Source organism: Diachasmimorpha longicaudata, chromosome 10 (assembly GCF_034640455.1).
Source record: "Diachasmimorpha longicaudata isolate KC_UGA_2023 chromosome 10, iyDiaLong2, whole genome shotgun sequence".
Lineage (NCBI taxonomy): Eukaryota > Metazoa > Arthropoda > Insecta > Hymenoptera > Braconidae > Diachasmimorpha > Diachasmimorpha longicaudata.
This window is the reverse complement of record NC_087234.1, coordinates 1,847,663-1,866,326: the sequence shown is the minus strand read 5'-3', so window position 1 is coordinate 1,866,326 and position 18,664 is coordinate 1,847,663. Positions and strand designations below refer to the sequence as shown.

Here is an 18,664-nt window from a genome sequence, read left to right as displayed (position 1 = left end):
TTTAGGGTCATTAATAGGGTTTGATTAACCATCCGAATCTGAGCCCCTACGCTAGTCCATCCTTTTTGATCTCTCGAAGTTTGTCCTTCTTACAATATCATAATTCAAAACGCGAATTAAAATGGCCGATCAATAGTACCATAACATTCAGCTCCGGGACATCACAGTTATTCACGAGTTGGCAGACCTGCTCCGTCTGCCAAAGCCATTTGCTACAGATCAACACTATGACACTGTACACAATTCCTCTATCACTGTCTCTCTTTCTCTTTCATTTGTTTTCTCATTTGTAAACCATCGTTCTCTGCATCTTCGCTTGAGCAATGCCCCTGCCCCTGTTCCTAGTGTACAATAAAGTGGTAGCAGGAGAGGGATCAAATCCATCAGCAATTCCCTTCCCACCGAGACGATAATCTCGATTTACGACGAATCCACACGAAAGATAAGTTCGTCTAGTGTACGACACTGGTCGTTTCTTCCTAGTTCCAGTCGTTGTGTTTCTGTTTCTTTTCGCTTGAGTTTTTTCGGCCGCGTTGGCAGAAACATCGCAACGTGCAACTCCCCATCACTCAGGAACTCGAATTTGTTTTTTAACAAAAATAAACGATCTTTCGGACGCCTTGAACTCATCCTGTCGTCTGTTATCCCGAAGGAAGCAGGAATTAACGGTAAAAAAATGAAAAATCGGGTACGGTGAGAGTGCAATCGAGGTTAGAAACTGAAAAACGTCAAAAGTGTCATGAATTCTTGTATTCAGCAACTCAGCGACCTGTGTGTGAAACAGTGGAAACAGTGCGAAGTAGGGGAGTATCCCCGCGAGTGAGAAAATAATCATCATCGAGGATTATCTTAAAAAAGTGTGAAATAAAAGGAAAAACTGAAAATTCTGGATGATAGCAGAAGTTCTGAACGTTCTTCACCATCGAAACGAGTTGAACAGTGATGAAGATCGTTATTGCAGCCTCAACAAATTGCTGAAAACTCCATTTTGTTGAATCCTGCTAACAAATGACGAGTGATGATTATGTTATGAATATGTCAGTGATCACAGGATCATGAGAAAATTCGAGGAAAATTCATTTTGTTAGGCAAAACTGGTGGAGACTAGTGTAACACAATACGTTATTTATGTTTGTCCTTGTGACAAGTGGAAACATACGCAGATTCGTGGTGAGTTCAATGTTTAATTTGTCATTTTTTTAGTGATTAATCTTCTTCGAGGTAGAGCGTAGTATGTGAAGATTTTCAGTTTCAATAACCGTTAGATTAAATCAATCTCAGTAAGGAATGGAGCTGTAGACACGAATGCGATTTTTTTGAGCGGAAATTTTTTGACAAACAAAATAACACTCCCTCAATATTACAATCACTTTTACATTCAGATCAGACCAATTCCGCTATTTTCGTCTGAAATAGTTGTAAATCTAGTCGAATAGCAAAACTTGCAGTTCTCAATTTTGCCTGAGTTTGAGAAGATTTTCCAAAAAAATAAACTTTATGAGATGATGACAGAAGCTGAATTCCCCATTCATTTGCTCTCTTTTGTCCTTGTCATTAGCATTGCTTTGTGCATTCGTTTGATTGATTGATTAATTAATCGTTAACCAAATGTTGCTCCCACATTGATTTTACATATGGTGTAGAGGGGCTGCATGGGGTCGTGGCTTTATGATTGTCAACACGAAATATGTATCTTGATATTTTCTTGGTGTGTGTGGACGAACCATACGGATGATAGTGGGGAGGGATATTTATGCATGAATGTGAGTACAACTGCCCCTGTGTTCGTCAATCTGTTCTTTTCTGTTAGTTACTCCTCTTCCCTTTCTCCCGGCACACCCATCAGCCACCACTAGTACTCACTCGAGTACTGGAAACCTTTTACTTTTATTTATTTTTTTTTTCCAGAACTGAGTAACGTATTTTTAATGCGTGAGACAGGAATTTACGCCAATGCACTTCTCCAACGGGTTGAATTCATTTCCGTTTCAAGGCATTTTCTACTCATTTTGAAGAGGACGTTCCTGCGAGGGGGGAATAGAGGGGTGGGACGAGCTGGTATCGTGGGAAGGGACCGGATTTATTTTTATTTTAGTTTGTAATGTTCTGATGAGCAAGGGTGAGGGACATTTCAATGGACGAATGGAAATATTTATGTTGCGAGTGATGAGGCAAGTGGAGGAGGCCATGGAGAGTTGAATTACTGGGGATCGTATGACGTTTTGGAAAGGCAAGAGTCAGGTTTTTGCTGACTTTCATTGCAGTTGATTGGTTTAGTTTTGAGAATTGTTATAGGGATGACGATGGAGGTTGAGGTGAATTCTATGAATAGGTTGTTCTAGAATTATTTTGAAGGTTTAGTAGGTATCATTAAAAAATTTAGAGGCTGTTTCTATTCACACGAACCGGGGTAAATTTTACTTCAAAGTCAACCGTCAATTTTATATTATTTAGCAATTCTTGTTGAAAACCCAAGATAACTCGTGTGCGATTTTTTTTTGCAAAAATGGTGTTGGGGTAAGGTTCTTCGAAACTTGGCCCAAACTTCAATCAAATCGAAATTTTTCATATTATTGAAAATTAATATCTCTTACTAATTAATTATACGACAGTTTATTCAGTTTTTAACATATGGGATTTAGGGAACGATTCGATATAATTATAGTTGACTTCATGATTCGATGTGATTAACTCGAGAGACCGTTGGAGAGTGCCGCTAGTTATCGGTTCGTTCAGGGTACGAGGTCTGACATAAGGACAAGGCTCTTTTGTCTGTTGGGTTGTCTAGGTCATAAACGGCCAAAGTGTTTGCCATATTTCTCGGTGACGTCTACAATGGGTCACTTGTTCGAGTTAATGTCAAAATGTTCTCCACGATTTCGGCTTCTGAATGTCATTATCTCGAATTCGGGAATTAGCTAATTTTTTAGAACAAGAAACAAAAAATACAGAACTTTAAATATATAATAATTCATGTAGGATTGTTTCAATTCGGAAGGATTCACGCAGGATATCTCAAGTTTGACGCGGGATTCACGTGAAATAATTTTAGTTCGGGGGGATTCACGCAGGATATAACTCGTGATTCATGCGTGACTCCCCTTGAGTACAAACTATTTTGCGTCCATCCCGTTAAATTGAAATCATCCTGCGTGAATCCCGCCAGATTGAAGATATCCTTCGTGAATCCCCCTGAATTAAAATTATCCCACGGGACTCCCGCCGAATTTCCTGCCATTCTGCGTGAATCCCATTGAATTGAAAGACTTTTCTGTGAATCCCGCTGAGCTGAAACCATCCCGCCCTCGTGAATCCAGTCCATTTGAAGGAATTCTGCGTGAATCCTGTCAAATTGAAAATATTTTGCGTGAATGCCGCGGAACTGAAAATGTCCTGACGAAATCCTGCTGACTTGAAATCTATCTGCGTGAATCCCGTCAAACTAAAAATATTCTGCGTCAATCCTGTTGAATTGAAATGATCCTGCGTGAATTCTGAGGTGAATCCCGTTTAATTGGAACAATCCTGCGTGAATCCTGTTGAATTGAAATGATCCTGCGTGAATTCCGAGGTTAATACCGTTTAATTGAAACGATTCTGCGTGGATCCTGTTGAATTGAAATGATCCTGCGTGAATCCCGTTGAACTGACACGATCCTGCGTGAATCCTGCTGAATTAACACAATCCTGCCTGAATCCCGTTGAATTGAAATCATCTTCCATGAATCTCAACTGAACTGGAACTACACTCTGCACGGAAGGACATTTCACATAAAAATTAGTCCTGCAGATGGTGAAACGTGGGACGAAATGACAACCAAGGTCAAGTTTAAGGTCATGTTTTGTTGGATAAATGAGATTTAGGAGGCTAATTCTTGTGATAAAACTAACCTTTGGTCCTCGTTTCGCCCCCCGTAGGTCTAATCTTTAGATAAAATATGTTTGGGTTTGTGAATCCCGTCCAATTGACACTATCTAGTGGGAATCCCGTTCAATTGCAATAGTACTGTGTGAATCCCGCTGAACTGAAATTATCCTCCGGGAATCCCACCAGATTGATTCTAATTGCGTGAATCTTGCAAGCTGCATTGCACGATTTCTCGCGTGAATCGCGTGAAATGTATGACGTGTACACTAATAAAACCGATTAGTTGTTAATAACTATTGGAAATGAGTTATTAGAAATAATAACTCTGTAAACAATTTAAACTATTTTCTTTCTTTATTATTTAACTCAAATAATAGTGCTCGGATGACACATCCGCTCTGTACCGATTCCTTAGAGGAACTAATTAGATTTAGAAAAGGAAACAACACCCTGGACCTTTTAGTCACATGCTCTCAAAGAGTCCTCCATTCCACTTTATCTACATAGTTAACCTTAGAACGTTGCACTGGGGTACAAACATACCCCACGCGTTAGACCGCAATTTTCGCAGGACAGAATTAAAATTGGAAAATGTTGTTATACATCATTTTCTTCGTTTTTTTAATAACGAATACGGCTGTGTATGTGGAATTGCGGAATTTATTAAAAAATTATACAGTATTTCTCGTTTCCACACAGCCCTAAATATGGCGTGGGGTATATTTGTACCCCAGTGCAACGTTCTAGGGTTAAAATCAAACGTAAACATCATACCTCACACTGCTCAGAATTCCAACCCATAAAAATGTTTTTCAATTTAAAGTATAAACACTCAGAAGAAAATAAGATCGATTTTTGTTTTTTATTTATTTCATGAAAAATCCAACAATAAAAAATGAATTTTAGTTGCAGATTAAAATCTATTTCATTCCCCCAAATATTTATTCACTAATAATTAATGAATGTGTACTTAGTAAACCTCGTTCGACTGGACATTCGCCGCCGTTAACTATTAATGAATATTCATTTCATTATGTTTGGCTGTACCGTTCGTTAATAGTTAATGAATTTTCTTTGGAATAAATGAATCGTTCTATCGATGACGCGCAGCTCCACTAGAATTTCGCATTCACCGTCCGGATGGTCTTTATTCACTGGTTCCATTCGTGAGAGCGATAGTATTTAAATTAAGTGGTGTCTTCCGGGTGGAGGGGGGGGGTCACCTGACGGAATTGGTTTTTCTAATTACAGACAAGCTAATCTCTTGGTTTCGAGGCAACTTAAATTTCGAAATGAAATTATGATGGCGACATAGCGGAAGTGGGATTTTATGAGAATCAAAAAATTATGTTTTCAAAATTGAATTGCAAAAATGAATTGCCCACGTGACCTCTCTGGAATACGGCCCTTAATTTTGCATTGGGTCATACAATCGCTATATGTCGATCCTCGAAGCGGGAAATGCAAATTAGACGTGAAGCATGCTATTGGTTGCGTTGACCTTGAAACTGAAAGAGAGACGAGTCTTAGGTTCATCAAGTTGAACCACATTTTAGTGTTATTTCATAAATTAGCAGAATGTGGGATGAAAATTATTTGACTTTGATAAGCGATAACCAGATCAATCTGGTCGATAAGATGATGTTTGAAAAAAATATACAAATAGTTTCTTGAAGAGCCAGTTGACAATTGGGAAATATCGTGATTGACTATCCTTTTGTTCACTCATTGGATATTTTTATAGTACTTTAATCATGGAATCTATTAATATTTGAACCATGGGAATTAGAATTGAATTGAGAGATTAAAAGTGGAAGGGTTCGAATCAATATCACCTGTGACATACTAGACAGGACAATGTCAACGTTTGGACCTCCCTCTCTTCATAATTAGTGGCAATTTTTTTGTATGAGAGAGACGAGGAAAGCTCTTCAGCTTTTGCATTTTTTCGATAATCTTATTTCAGAATGAATGATTTTTTCTCAGTTATTCCATTTTTTTGGAATTGAACGATTTCAGTTACTCGATTTTCATTTATGATGCGTTAAAATTGACGATTTACGATTATTTATCTAAAAAAAAATATCATAGATGACTTGGTTTTCTTGTAATTATGAAATTTGCACGGAGTAAATGGAAAAAATTTATTTTTTAAAAATTCTGTCGTGTTTAATTTTCTTTATATGTTTTTTTTAATGATTCTTATAATGACAACAAGTGTTGGATTCCAAAAAGTAAAAGTAATTTCTCTTTGAAAAATCTTTATTTCGAGTACAAACTTCAGCTCTAGCTGACTAATTCAATTGGAGAAGTCAAACTCTTCTGTCTTCTGATTCTAAAAACTGCATTTTACAAAGTACTTAGCCTCTAAGTCGGAGGGTTGGAGGAACTGGAAGGGGAAAGCCCAAGACCTTTGATTGGTCAAAATTAAGGAAAAGAATGTCCTTTGAGGGCTGACCTTGGGAGGTACGGAGAAATGAGGAAGGTCAGGTACTGAGGTATTCGGGAAAGTTTTTTGAGGAACTTTATGAGGGATTTGTCCGGAAAAGTGCAATTAGGTAGGGAACGTGAGGGTTTGGAAAATGTATGGATTATAGTAACAAAATGATTGGAGAGGAGATTCTGGATGAAACATCTGGGTAACAGAAGTAAGATTTTGGGAAACTACTAGGGTTTATAGTGGGTATGCAACACAAGTATTTTTAACTGTAATGAACGTTGAGTTTAGTCCTTCATTAATTTTCTGTTCAATATTTTTCCTTCGTAATCACTGAAATTTGGTCGAAATGCCCCTTAAATGTTTCAATTACATTTTAAATATACAAAGAAAAAATAGAGCAAAATTGATAGATTATTTTTTTATTCAAATACTCAGCGTCTTTCAGCAGTTCCAACAGAATAAGTCCTTGACAATGTGAAATATGTGAGCCCTTTTAATGGATTGCGTGATTAAAGCGATGCCTCAATCGTTGAGTCTCAGGGAATCATGAGGTTTCTGTACCTCAGAAACCTCATGATTCGATCAGACGGGAATTCAAATCTATCGTTTATTTCCTTGAATTCTGAGAATATTTCATCGCATTTAAATAATTATTCAAATGTATCGCATTCCGTCAATCTGATATCTTATTGTAGGCGACATCAACGAAATCGCATGCAATGACATATTTTCACTGGAATAATGACTCATTTTCAAACGAATATGCCATTATCTACGCTCTACAAGGAACCCACTGATAAAATGAAGATTCAAAATGTTTAAACAATGGGGTTCCATTTTCACATGAAAGAACATTCATCCATGAAAATATATTCCGTAAAATCTACGATATTTCTCTTTCAGCGCATGATTAATTAACAACTATCCCTCGGCACGATATTATCAATTAATAACTCACCCTTTTCCTACCCAGTATACATTAATTATAATTTGCATGTAAACCATGTCGACTTCATTCTTGATTTAAATGGAATTGAGAAGGCTAATTAAGTCAATTAGACAGAGAAACAAAAGATTTATTCACGCGATGAGGAATCAATTTAGAGGGAGTTTTGTATGTGAATATAATTTACCAATTTTTGTGGAAGCAAATAGAGAAATTATTTTTTTATGATGACTTTTCGTAGGTTCAATAGATAATAAAGAAACTAAAAGACCTGGAATCGACAATGGTGAGCCACAGATGACTGTTAGCCGAGCCAGTTTAGCTCTCGTTCATCTTTAATATGAGCAAAGGAGTAGGAGTGCCTACTGGTGGACAAAATCACCAGGAGTGTGTGGGAAGCATCAAACGACACAAATCATCAAGCTGTAATGTACCACTTGTACATGGCAGATCAAATCCACCAATCAACGTACGCAATAGGCTCACCACTCATCAACGAAACCATAGCTTGGATTTTAGGTAGATCGCAAAAACCATTGTTCTTTTTTGTTTTAATTATTATTTATTTATATTTCATGTTTTATGTTTTTTATTTGAGGGTTTCCAAGCATCTTTTGCAGTTTGAGGAAATCATGAGAAATTGGGGATTTAAAAAAATCAAGAATTATGAAGATTAATGGCAATCAATTAAATTTCACATATAATTATTATTTTAATGAATCAACAGGTAACTCAATGGAAAATATAAATTTAAAGACATTTTTTATAGTTTGGAACAAATGATTTTCACAGCCGAAAATTAATTGTTCATAAATTGTACATGAAAAATTGCCATTTTTCAATTATCTAATTCATTTTTTTCAAAAGGAAACATTCTGATGTTTTTCATGCTCCAAAAGTCGAAAAGGAAACTGAAAAACTCAATCATCACGAAATTGAGAAAATTCACCTTTTTAACTCTTTTTCCAAAATTATGTTTCTTTTTATGTTATTATTGGAGGGGGAGAGGGGTGGAAAACTAAATGTTTTAACTTCTAACAAATCAAAATCTCATAACTAAACTTCAAATTACCCAAATAACTGAAAAAAAATCATGTTCCTGAAAAAAAGACATTTGAGACAGTTTTCCAAGAGCCCGAATTGAGAAAAAAATTAGCCATAAAAATCGAAGAGGGTGAGAATCAGCTTTTAACTCATTTGATATGGAAGATCTCACAGATACAATCCTGAGGTTCAAACCTCTTTCGATTTCATATTACTGAGTCCATAAAAAAAAATATAATATCAATGAAATCTCTCTCGCCACATCTGATTATCCCATTGATATACGACGTGCCATTGGAGTTAATGGGATTGAAAAACATGGGGGTTATTTCAGCAGATCAATATCGTAATGAAAGCTGCTCGCCTTCCATAGAAATATAAAGACATTACTCACCACTTCTGGTTCATTCAACTTTCCCAACCCATGAGTTAACGTCATCAACTATTGATTCGAGGAAAAAAAATTTGTCTGTCGCCCATCACACCCTAAAAAGTTCGATCACGGGCTCTTGTAGTTCAAATTGCTGGATTTGTGGTCGAGTTGGAGAGTTTAAGGGGAATTTAAATTCCACGACGAGTCAACGAAGTTCCAAACTTTACCTCCTTCGGTACTGACGCCCGTATTATTTATCCTATTGTACTGGAAAAATAACAAAAATATGAAAAAAATATGTGAGTAAAGTGTAGTTTAAAGAAAAGGCGTGAACGGGGAGGGGAGGACGAAGGGAGGGTCAAATATGAATATGACCCACTAAATTTTTTATGGACATTCAGCTTCGTTTCTGATGAAAAAACAATTTTAATGCTGAAAAAAAAGAATTTTTGTAAAAAATGCGCCATGAAAAAGTTTTGTGTGACGTTCGCCTTGAAATAAAAAAATAAATAAAAATCAAAAAGAGCAACAAATAAGTTCTGCATAACGAGGAACAGCAGTTGAAGGAAAATCAAAGTTCTTCTCGTGGGGTTTTTCACCCCACTATCCCCCCACTGTCAAACACCACAGCATAAATTTAATTCTCCATTTTCCAATCCGCATCACTTTCAAAATATTAAAAAGTAAATACTTCCCTGGAGTACATGCACATTTAGCAGAAATCATTTTAGTTCTTAATGCAATATCTTTTGCTAGAAAAATGTAATTATCTCTATCTGATCACCTGGTTACCCTCACACTTTACCCACTTCAATGTTTACGATTTTCAGTCTTTGGCGTCATGATTTTAACCACATTTTACGCAGCCATAACGAAGATTGCAATGATTGTTGGCATCGTCATAGGGTTGGCAGCCAAAATATTGCAGAGCTCGTTCATTTGAATTGAATTTCTCTACTTTGAATGACAGGGGATGCAAGAGGATCAGGGAAAGACTAGGGATTGGGGCCAAAAATAAATCCACACATCATATTCCAACGTGAACATTATCTCAATTAACGTCAATTTCATTTTGCCTGACACGAATAAAAAAAATTGACAGTTGGTTTGGAGAAGAGAAAGCCCCCCAGGATTGACAACCAGAGCAAGTAGAGGGCGTTTTAACGATAATCGTAATCATTATTACCACTATAACCATTATTATTATTACTATTCAGCTGTACTAAACTCCATAATTATAAATACGTGGAATTTTATGAATTAGATCATCCAATTCATTGAAATCAGACGTCTCACGGTTTTTTCTATAGCATTGTCTTATGTCATTATTGACACAGACATAAATTGTGAAACAGATCGTTACCCTGAACTGAACCTCTGAAAAATTGTGGAAGCGCTTATCATACTGGTGAAATGATGCCACGAGCGTGCTGACAGATGTCTGAATGACAGGAAAGAGAGATCAAATTTACCGATTATTATTATTATTATTATATGATTATTATTCTCATCGATGCACAGACATTGATCAAATCGACGTATGAGTGGATGCCAAAACGTCACAATGCTGTAAAAAAAATAGATTCTAAAATGGTTGAAGAGGTCTGGAGGCCCTGATGAGATCTGAAGTCATCAGAACTCCAGGATCTTTGCTTTAAGTAGGAAATTTACCTTAAATGGAGGGAGTAGAATATTTCTGTGATGGGTGAGAAACTGTTAAAGATATTCTATGCAATTGGCAAGAGCGTGGGAGATTTTAGTTAATATTTATTAGGTAATTTCAAGAGAATAGCTGTGTTGGGGATTAAAGACTAGTGTGGAGAGGTCCTGAGGCCCTGATGAGATTTAAAGTCATTCAGAAATCCAGCATTTTAGATTTTAAGTAGGAGGTTAGCGTTAATGGAGGAGTTAAATATTTCTAAGATGAATGATGAGAGGTTAAAGATTTTCTCTGCAGTTAGCAAGAGTGTTGGGGATTTTAGTTAATATTGATAGTCATTTGAAGAGAACATATGTACTGAGGATTAAAAACTACTGTAGGTTTAGGGGAACTTACATATTGGAGGAATAACGCGAGGGCAGATACATTTTCACAAGTCCAGGACCTTAGATAACAAATAAAATATTGACATTATCCTGCATTAATACATATATATATATTTACATGTTGGTACATAACATATACTGTATTCAATGCAACAACAATTTTTCACATGTCTTTTGTTATAAATCCTAAAATTGTTAATATATTCATAAAGATAATTTGAAAGGCAAACAAATCCATAATTCTCTCTTCAATTCTAACGCCTCAGTAGATCCAATAATTTCCAATAATTACTGTTCCAGGTCGATGGGTATCTTGTTGCCACCAGTTCCCCAAATAACTGTGACAACCCTAGCAAATCATCATCGCAATCGTAGTCTGGATTCAGCGTTACAACGTATTCCAGAGGTGGATGTAACTCCCTCACCAGAATGTGAAACAATTCCAGACATCTCCAAAAAATCCTCAACCCCAACAATAAAACCTCGAAGTCGTGAACGCGAGGATTTGGCAAGTTTAGGGTCTGACGATTCTGGAATTCTCTGTGGCTCGGATAGTGGCTCGAGTGATGCTGCTGCTGTGACCACTCGTGAATCGAGTGTTGATCATTTGGACAGTCGTGAGAGTCTTGACTCGTCGTTGTCCCAATCGGGAGACATGGACAGTGTCGATATCACTGATACAGTTGATCCAATTACTGAACCAATTGACATTACTGAAGATAAAATTATGATTATTACGAAGAAGAGTGATGATGACGTGGAGAAAACTAATTCCTATGACGAGTACAATGATAAGATAGCCAAAGAGGAAAGAAGAGAGACAACAATAGGTGTTAAGATGGGTTTTAAAGGCAATGAGGAGGTGGTGGAGAGACAAATGGAATTAGCAGGATCAGCAATTGTTCTTTGTTGTGGCTCAACTCAGCCTGAAGAAGTGGAAAATGATAAGCCGGTGAGAAAACAGGAGACGGCACAGCCAAAAGCTACTGAGGGATGTCTATTGAGGCTGTTTGAAAGTCAGATATTCGATATGTCAATGGCTATCTCCTATTTATTCAATTCTAAGGAACCTGGCGTTCAGAGCTATCTTGGAAATAAATTATTTAGCTTCAGTGATGGAGATGTTGACTTTTATCTACCGCAGCTTGTCTTAATGTATATTCAGCTGCATGATGTCACCGAGGTGCTTTATCCGTATCTTGTCCATAGGTTTGTAAAAAACAGTGATTGAAATTTAACATGAGCAATAATCACCGCTATTGCGTTTATTTCTTATTCGGTAATTAAGTAGCAAAGTTGGGAAACGAGATAAGGCACATTTGACTAGTCGCCGGTTTTCGCTGAATACCTCGAAAGCTGAGAGAGATAGCGTTTTTTTTGTCATGACTTTTTTTGTGGAGCTAATTGAGTACTATCAGATATGTTATGACAACAATTGCGCTATCTTCCTTAGATTCGGAGATATTACTCAAAAACTCAACTCAGAAATGAGTTCACTTATCTCGGTTTGCCACTTTGCTACAGAATTATTTATTTAACACTTGCCGGTTATAAATAAATTATTAAATAATAGTTGTTGGGGAGGCTTACGTTAGGATTGCGGGGTACAAATGTAATTTAAGACCTGGTTGGATAGACTGGTGGTAGTTTTTTTCAAACGTAAATAGTATACAGTTCTTGAATCGGTGAGCAAATAATTTTTATAATGGACAATGAATTATTTGCAATTTATTTATAAGGAAAGCCAATCATTTTTAGAAATTTACATGTGGTAATCAGCTCACCAATCTTTCACCAAAAATATTTGTTCTTTAAATTAAGATCCGGGGATATTCCCTTCCAAGCATTATCTAGATAGTTGTCTATTTCCTTTTTTCATCTGCAAATAAATATTTACTTAATTTGGAGCTCTTATTTTGACTACTATATTCTCGCAGGTGCAGACAGGCCGCTGATTTTTCACTGAAATGTGCGTGGCTTTTGGATGCATACAGTTCGGATGCACATTTACCATCAAAAAAAAAGTCACACGGGACCAAACTGAAGAATTTGATTCTCTCGGATGAACTTCGAAGGAATAGAAGAGCCACGGATGCTACGAGAAAACATAAGGTTTCCATACAAGGAGGAGGGCTTCAACCAACAGCACCAATAATGGTTTTACCACCGACTCAACTCATCACTTCACCCAACAAGAAAACACACCAAAGATCACAATCCGATGCTACTGGGCTGTTTCAATCATTGCGTCGTAGTAATTCTGGTAATTAATTATTTATTATAACAAGACACACTTCACCAGCGCTAGTCAGTCTGTGTGAGATCGATACTTGAGTAATTTTATCAAGTTCTACTGATTTTATATATATGTATATGTTATATACATAATCCCATATTTATAGTCGATTTGTATAAAAACACAGGTGTTTGTATACAAATTTTTTATACAAGTCTTTGAATTGAAATAAATCGTATAAAAATTCCAATGTCCTCCCAATAGATAACTCAATTAAATTTATTACTTTATTAATTTATCGATGAATTACAGGTATAATAAGTAAAATAAACCTGGGGGATCTGAGTTCCGGCCGAGCATTCGACAACGGATGTACCTGTTTTCATTCCTGCCAAGGTGTAGTGAATGACCTCCGAGGTCAGAAGACTGATTGTTGCTGTGATGCACCCCGTCTTGCTCCAGAATTGGAATTTATTCAAGCGCTCATCACAATTGGCAAACTACTCGGTACAATTCCCACAAAAGAAGCTAAAACAGTTCAGCTCGTAGCTGAACTAAACACACTCAATTTAAATCTCCCGGCACGTGTTTGGCTTCCCTTACACAGTTCAATACCCCATCACATTGTTAGGGTACCTCCACAATATGCAGCAGTGCTCAACAGCAAGGATAAGGCTCCTTACATAATTTACGTGGAGGTCCTTGAAGTGGAGGATCTCTACACGTCTCCAGTGCCCACTAAAATAATGGGAAGTTCTTTGAGACATACAAAATCTGAGGAAAATCTTACGGGAAGTGAAAATCCTTCGGAGGATCCTACTATTGCCTCGACGACATCAACTGGACAAAATAACAAAACTCCATTAAAGACTGCGAACAGACCGCTAATAAATTTATCAAATCCCCCTTTAACACATCCCTTCAATTATCCAGACTTTATGAACGATGACCCTAGTGATTGTTGGAGTCAAGAAGACGATGAAATCACTCAGCAGTATCTTCAGCTACGAAGACCCAGGGACACCCGAGATCGTGATACGATATCTCAATTGAGTCAGGATTCGTCGGACTCCAGAGAACCAATTTTTGTACCTGGGGATATAAAAAGACGATTGAGTGAGATGGCAGCAACTCCATCAACGACTTTTAGTCATGATCCTGAGGATCCTTCGGCTGCTGTTCTTAAGGAGCCTTGGGAGCTGAAACAGAGAAGAATCAGGACATCGAGCCCTTACGGTCACTTAGCATCCTGGAGACTTCTCGCTGCTATTGTAAAATGTGGAGATGATCTCAGGCAGGAATTGTTGGCCTCGCAGCTATTGGAGATGTTGGGGAAAATATGGCAGGAGGAAAATGTACCACTTTGGCTGAGGCCATATAAAATATTGTGTTTATCGAATGATAGTGGACTCATTGAACCGATTTTAAATACTGTATCGTTGCATCAAATTAAGAAACATTGTCAGTTGACGTTGCTGCAGTATTTTGAGAGGGAATTTGGATCAGTTAATTCGGAAGAATTTTCTGTGGCTCAAAGGAATTTCCTGCAGAGCTGTGCAGCTTATTGTTTGATTTGTTACTTGATACAAGTCAAGGACAGACACAATGGGAATATTCTGCTGCATAGTGATGGACATCTCATACATATTGATTTTGGATTCATCCTCTCGGCATCGCCCAGGAATCTTGGCTTTGAGAGCAGCCCTTTCAAGCTGACACCCGAATTTGTTGAGGTGATGGGCGGCAGTGGGTCGAAAATGTTTCAAGAATTTAAAGGGCTCATTCTGCAGGGCCTTGTGGCTGCTAGGAAACATATGGACAAGGTGGTCAACCTTGTGGAAATCATGCTTTCAGGTAATTGGCTGTTTATTTGGGGATTTATTACTAGGGGAGGCGATAGAGTACAGAAATAAATTGGGGAGGGGTCTCCTAGTGCAGATGGGATATTTTTTTATGAACGAAGTTGCAATATAATTGGCTATAAAAAAATATAAAAAAATATAATTGCAAATGTGATCGAGTTTTATAAAAATGTTGTGCTGTTTTCGAAAATCTCTGAGTTTACTAAAAGGGCAGAATTACTTTAATAAAATTATTTTCATGTGCTGAAAGCTATTTTTGACTTCTTCTTTAGGTTCACAACTTCCATGCTTCCGCAGTGGTGGAGCTGCTACAGTTCAAGGTTTGAAAAATCGTTTTCATTTAACTCTCACGGAAGATCAACTGCGACAACACGTCGAGGACCTTGTAGAAGGAAGTATTCACTCGTGGTCCACGAAATTGTATGATAGATATCAATACTTTGCCAATGGCACTTTATAATTATATGTAAATTATTTTAAATAATCGTTTTAAGCTTCGAAAAATCGTATCGTCCATTTTCATTTGCTTTGGTACAATAGGGTACCATTATCAATAAAACTTATAATTATTTTGTTTCACTTCATTGAGTAATTTTGATAATTCTTAATGCTTTATTGGATATATCATTAATTGTCTCATTGTGCGTTACTCATTTTACTAAAATGCCATTTCTTCCAAATGCTTTTTTTCGAATAATAATCCAGCATTCCACGATGTACACGAATGATCACTTGAAAGAATTAATCGATTAAAATGATTAATTCTCATATTATTTGATCAATTTTTCAATTTGAAATTGACTGTAAATATTAAATAATTGGTATATGTCATGTCTAATGTAGGTTGAATACTTGATAATGACTTCAAATAATGTTTATTATTGCGTTTTGAAGTGGTGAAAGGAGAAAAAGGCATTTGTCCGCGATTTTGGGAATTTCTTTGTAATGAACTGAGGGTAAAATGTCAAAAGATATTTTTATATTGCAAAATACGCGAGCTACATAACATGTCTTTCGATATATTCACCGCAAATCCACTGATTTCAGAGCCATTCTCAAAATAATCAACATTGAATTTTCGGATTGCTCGGTCTCCTTTTCAAGTACTTGATTAGAATTGGCGTTATCTCGACAATTCATGAGTTCGAAAGGAAATGTCTGAAAACCTTTTTCCTACAGATTTTTTTCAGCAACAAAAAGGCATCTGTAAATTTTCCTCTAAAGCTACTCTAGTTCGAGATAATTTCAATTTTTCATCACTTCATAACTTCTGTCCAGAGTGTAAATTTCAAGTTATTTAATCAAATAATATCGCTATAGCTTAAATGAGATGAATATTTTGTCGAAGGTGCCTTATTTGTAGGAACAAATGTAACGAGAAATTAATGAATAAACAAAAAAGGAATGTATGGAAAACCAAAAAATGCAATTGATGTAATGATACAGTGAGGATTTATCTGTCGTATGTATTTCTGTATACATAAAATTGAATGAGATCGGTAGTTGATAAGAAAAAAAATCAATCACTTTTTTAATTCTAATTGAATCATTGTTGATCAATATTGACTGTCCGGGGATAAAAATTGAAAATAATTGATAATTCGATGAATCCTACAGTAAACTGATTTTGTCAAGGGAATTCGAACAAACTTTGTATTGAAATGGTAAAAAGTAATAACTCGATTTGTTTGATTTCGCCAATTATCAAATTCTCTTGATGCTTTCCTACAATGTATTTGGTCGTACACGTTTTACATCAATGATTTTTCGGGCAATGCTTTCTGATCAGTCACAATGAGGATAAAACAGAATTTATATTGAATATCTCTGGACCTCCACAATTTATTGTATAACTTTCCATCTCAACAATTACGTTTTTGTTTTGCATGACAACCAATTATCTGCAGAACTAATCTCTTTCCTTCCATTTACTGCACAATTGTTGGAGAATGTTCGATAATTATCCGAAATTTAAGGTACTATATCCCATTATTTTTGGTAATCGGATCTGGTAATCAATTGCGTGAAGCATTTTTCAAATAAAATTACAGTGATTATTTCTCTGTTCGTTTTGCTAATCGTCCTCTAATATTGCAATTGTTCCTATAGCAAAATAATTTGAATATTATCCTTCAAATTAACAACATCAACTATTTCTTAAACAGATCCGATAATGAAAAATGATTCGTGGAATGCCACTCAATTCGCTAAAATGAATCGAATATTTTCCTCATATTTTTCTGCGTAATGACCATGGAGATAAGTTTTGCACGAAAATCCCGAACTTTCAATCTGCAAAAGACTCGGAAAATATTCGATAATTTCGGAGGTCCTGTGGGAACGATAATTAATGACTAAAGGAAAAATTGTTAGATCACCTTTCCGTAAGAATTTTCAACAAGCGAAAGTATTTTGCTATTTTGTAATAATATCACTCATTTAATCATGCTAACTATTCATCATTCTGTACCAGAAAATGTAGAAGATAAAACAAATATGATTGTGTAATTAACCCAAAATGATTGAATCTGGTCGAGATTATCGAAGAATATATTTTACTGCGGATTTTTTCCTCGCAATAAAGGTTTTCTAACACTTTATCCTAACAAATATCACTTTCATTTCGTTATGTCGTTTTATCACTTCAATCTAAGAAGTTGCAATCTTAAGCAAATCAGCCAGCGATCCAAGTGTACTATATAAACATCAAAATACTCAAAGGTATCCAGAAATAATAAATATAAAAAAAAACTTTCCTACTTTATATAAATAAATAAAAATGCATTACCTGATTAACAGGTATGCTAGAATTTTGAGGGAATAATCACGAAAGTTTTTACATGTTCTTATTGCATATAATAAATTTATTATTAGCTATTAAAATGAAAATAAGGTAAAACTCCAGGAAAAACTGAGAAATCCAAATTGCAATTTTGGATAAATTAAGAAAAAAAAAATTACTGATGAGGAAAATTTAATGTTATTGCCATTTTAGGTTTATTCAATTAGGTAACTTTAAATTATTGTCATAGTCATGATACTGTAGTTATATGAAAAGGAACCAGTAAAAAAAAACAATATATTGGTTGAAGATAATTGAGTGTGGGTGAGATAAGACGAGGCTTTATTCTTGAATTATGTTTCTAAAAATATTGAAAATATCAAGAAATAATTGGACTTGATGTATGAATTTAAATCATCAATTTCTAATTTTATATTCCGCGTCATTAAACTCTAAATCATATTACATCGTTAATCGTATAAATTCTTGATCAGCAATTAATTAGTTATTAATCGATTGAAGGTTAATTTAAGGATTTTATTTTTTTTATTGTATATTTATTCGCATAGTTGTGTTAGTTCATCATATCCTGGCGTTGTGGAAACAAGATTGCGTAATTAGATGACAGAGAAAAACAAAAAATTGCTCATACTTGAATTAATTAAATTTGTCATGAACGAGGTCTGTAATATTTAGATGATTAATGATGACTAATATTCATTTGGTTTGAATGATACCGTGAAAAAATGAGAAAATGACGAAAATGTGTTATTTTCTGAGCTTGTTGCTGGAAATTGAATAAAGTATATGCATTTACTTTGAGTTTTTTTTACTTAAATTTTTTCCGTATTTATTTTGATGATGTGTTGAGGTAAAAGGGGTTTGGAAGATAAACTTTCCAAGGGAAATTTTGTGAGAAGTTTTAGAAATTACAAGGAAATTTCTTGGTAAATTGAAAGATTATCGGGAAATGGATAAAATTATTAGAAAACTCGATCATATCTGGTATCATAATTTCTCCTTAATTTAATTAACATTTTGGTTGAAAGAAAAAGTAAAAAACCAGA

At 35.6% G+C, this 18,664-nt stretch overlaps 1 protein-coding gene and 1 long non-coding RNA gene across 4 annotated transcripts; one reads left to right on the top strand and one right to left on the bottom strand.

The window, feature by feature from the left end:
- The first annotated feature begins 234 nt into the window (after window positions 1-234).
- Window positions 235-18,413, top strand: LOC135166438 (phosphatidylinositol 4-kinase beta). Of its 2 annotated transcripts, XM_064128653.1 has the most exons (6): window positions 236-1,170; window positions 7,496-7,773; window positions 11,018-11,926; window positions 12,655-12,980; window positions 13,266-14,807; window positions 15,088-18,413. In XM_064128653.1, the coding sequence occupies exons 2-6, from the start codon at window positions 7,595-7,597 to the stop codon at window positions 15,273-15,275; spliced, it is 3,144 nt and encodes a 1,047-aa protein (XP_063984723.1). In that variant the 5' UTR covers window positions 236-1,170; window positions 7,496-7,594; the 3' UTR covers window positions 15,276-18,413. The 2 variants fall into 2 exon arrangements, with proteins under 2 accessions (XP_063984724.1, XP_063984723.1); XM_064128654.1 differs by lacking the exon at window positions 7,496-7,773 and having other exon boundaries at window positions 235-1,170.
- On the bottom strand, window positions 2,054-8,930 carry LOC135166450 (uncharacterized). 2 transcript variants are annotated; one of them, XR_010299683.1, is made up of 3 exons: window positions 8,693-8,930; window positions 4,643-5,376; window positions 2,054-3,750 (listed from the first exon to the last, which is right to left on the bottom strand). It is a non-coding gene; the product is annotated as an uncharacterized LOC135166450 (long non-coding RNA). The 2 variants fall into 2 exon arrangements; XR_010299684.1 differs by having other exon boundaries at window positions 4,839-5,376.
- Window positions 18,414-18,664: the final 251 nt, after the last annotated feature.

Excerpts from the sequence above, each read along its gene's own strand:
- LOC135166438 (XM_064128653.1), top strand. The coding sequence starts at position 7,595 with ATGAGCAAAGGAGTAGGAGTGCCTACTGGTGGACAAAATCACCAGGAG. Across the intron at positions 7,774-11,017 it reads AACCATAGCTTGGATTTTAG|GTCGATGGGTATCTTGTTGC; the intron begins GTAGATCGCAAA and ends TTACTGTTCCAG. Across the intron at positions 14,808-15,087 it reads TGTGGAAATCATGCTTTCAG|GTTCACAACTTCCATGCTTC; the intron begins GTAATTGGCTGT and ends CTTCTTCTTTAG.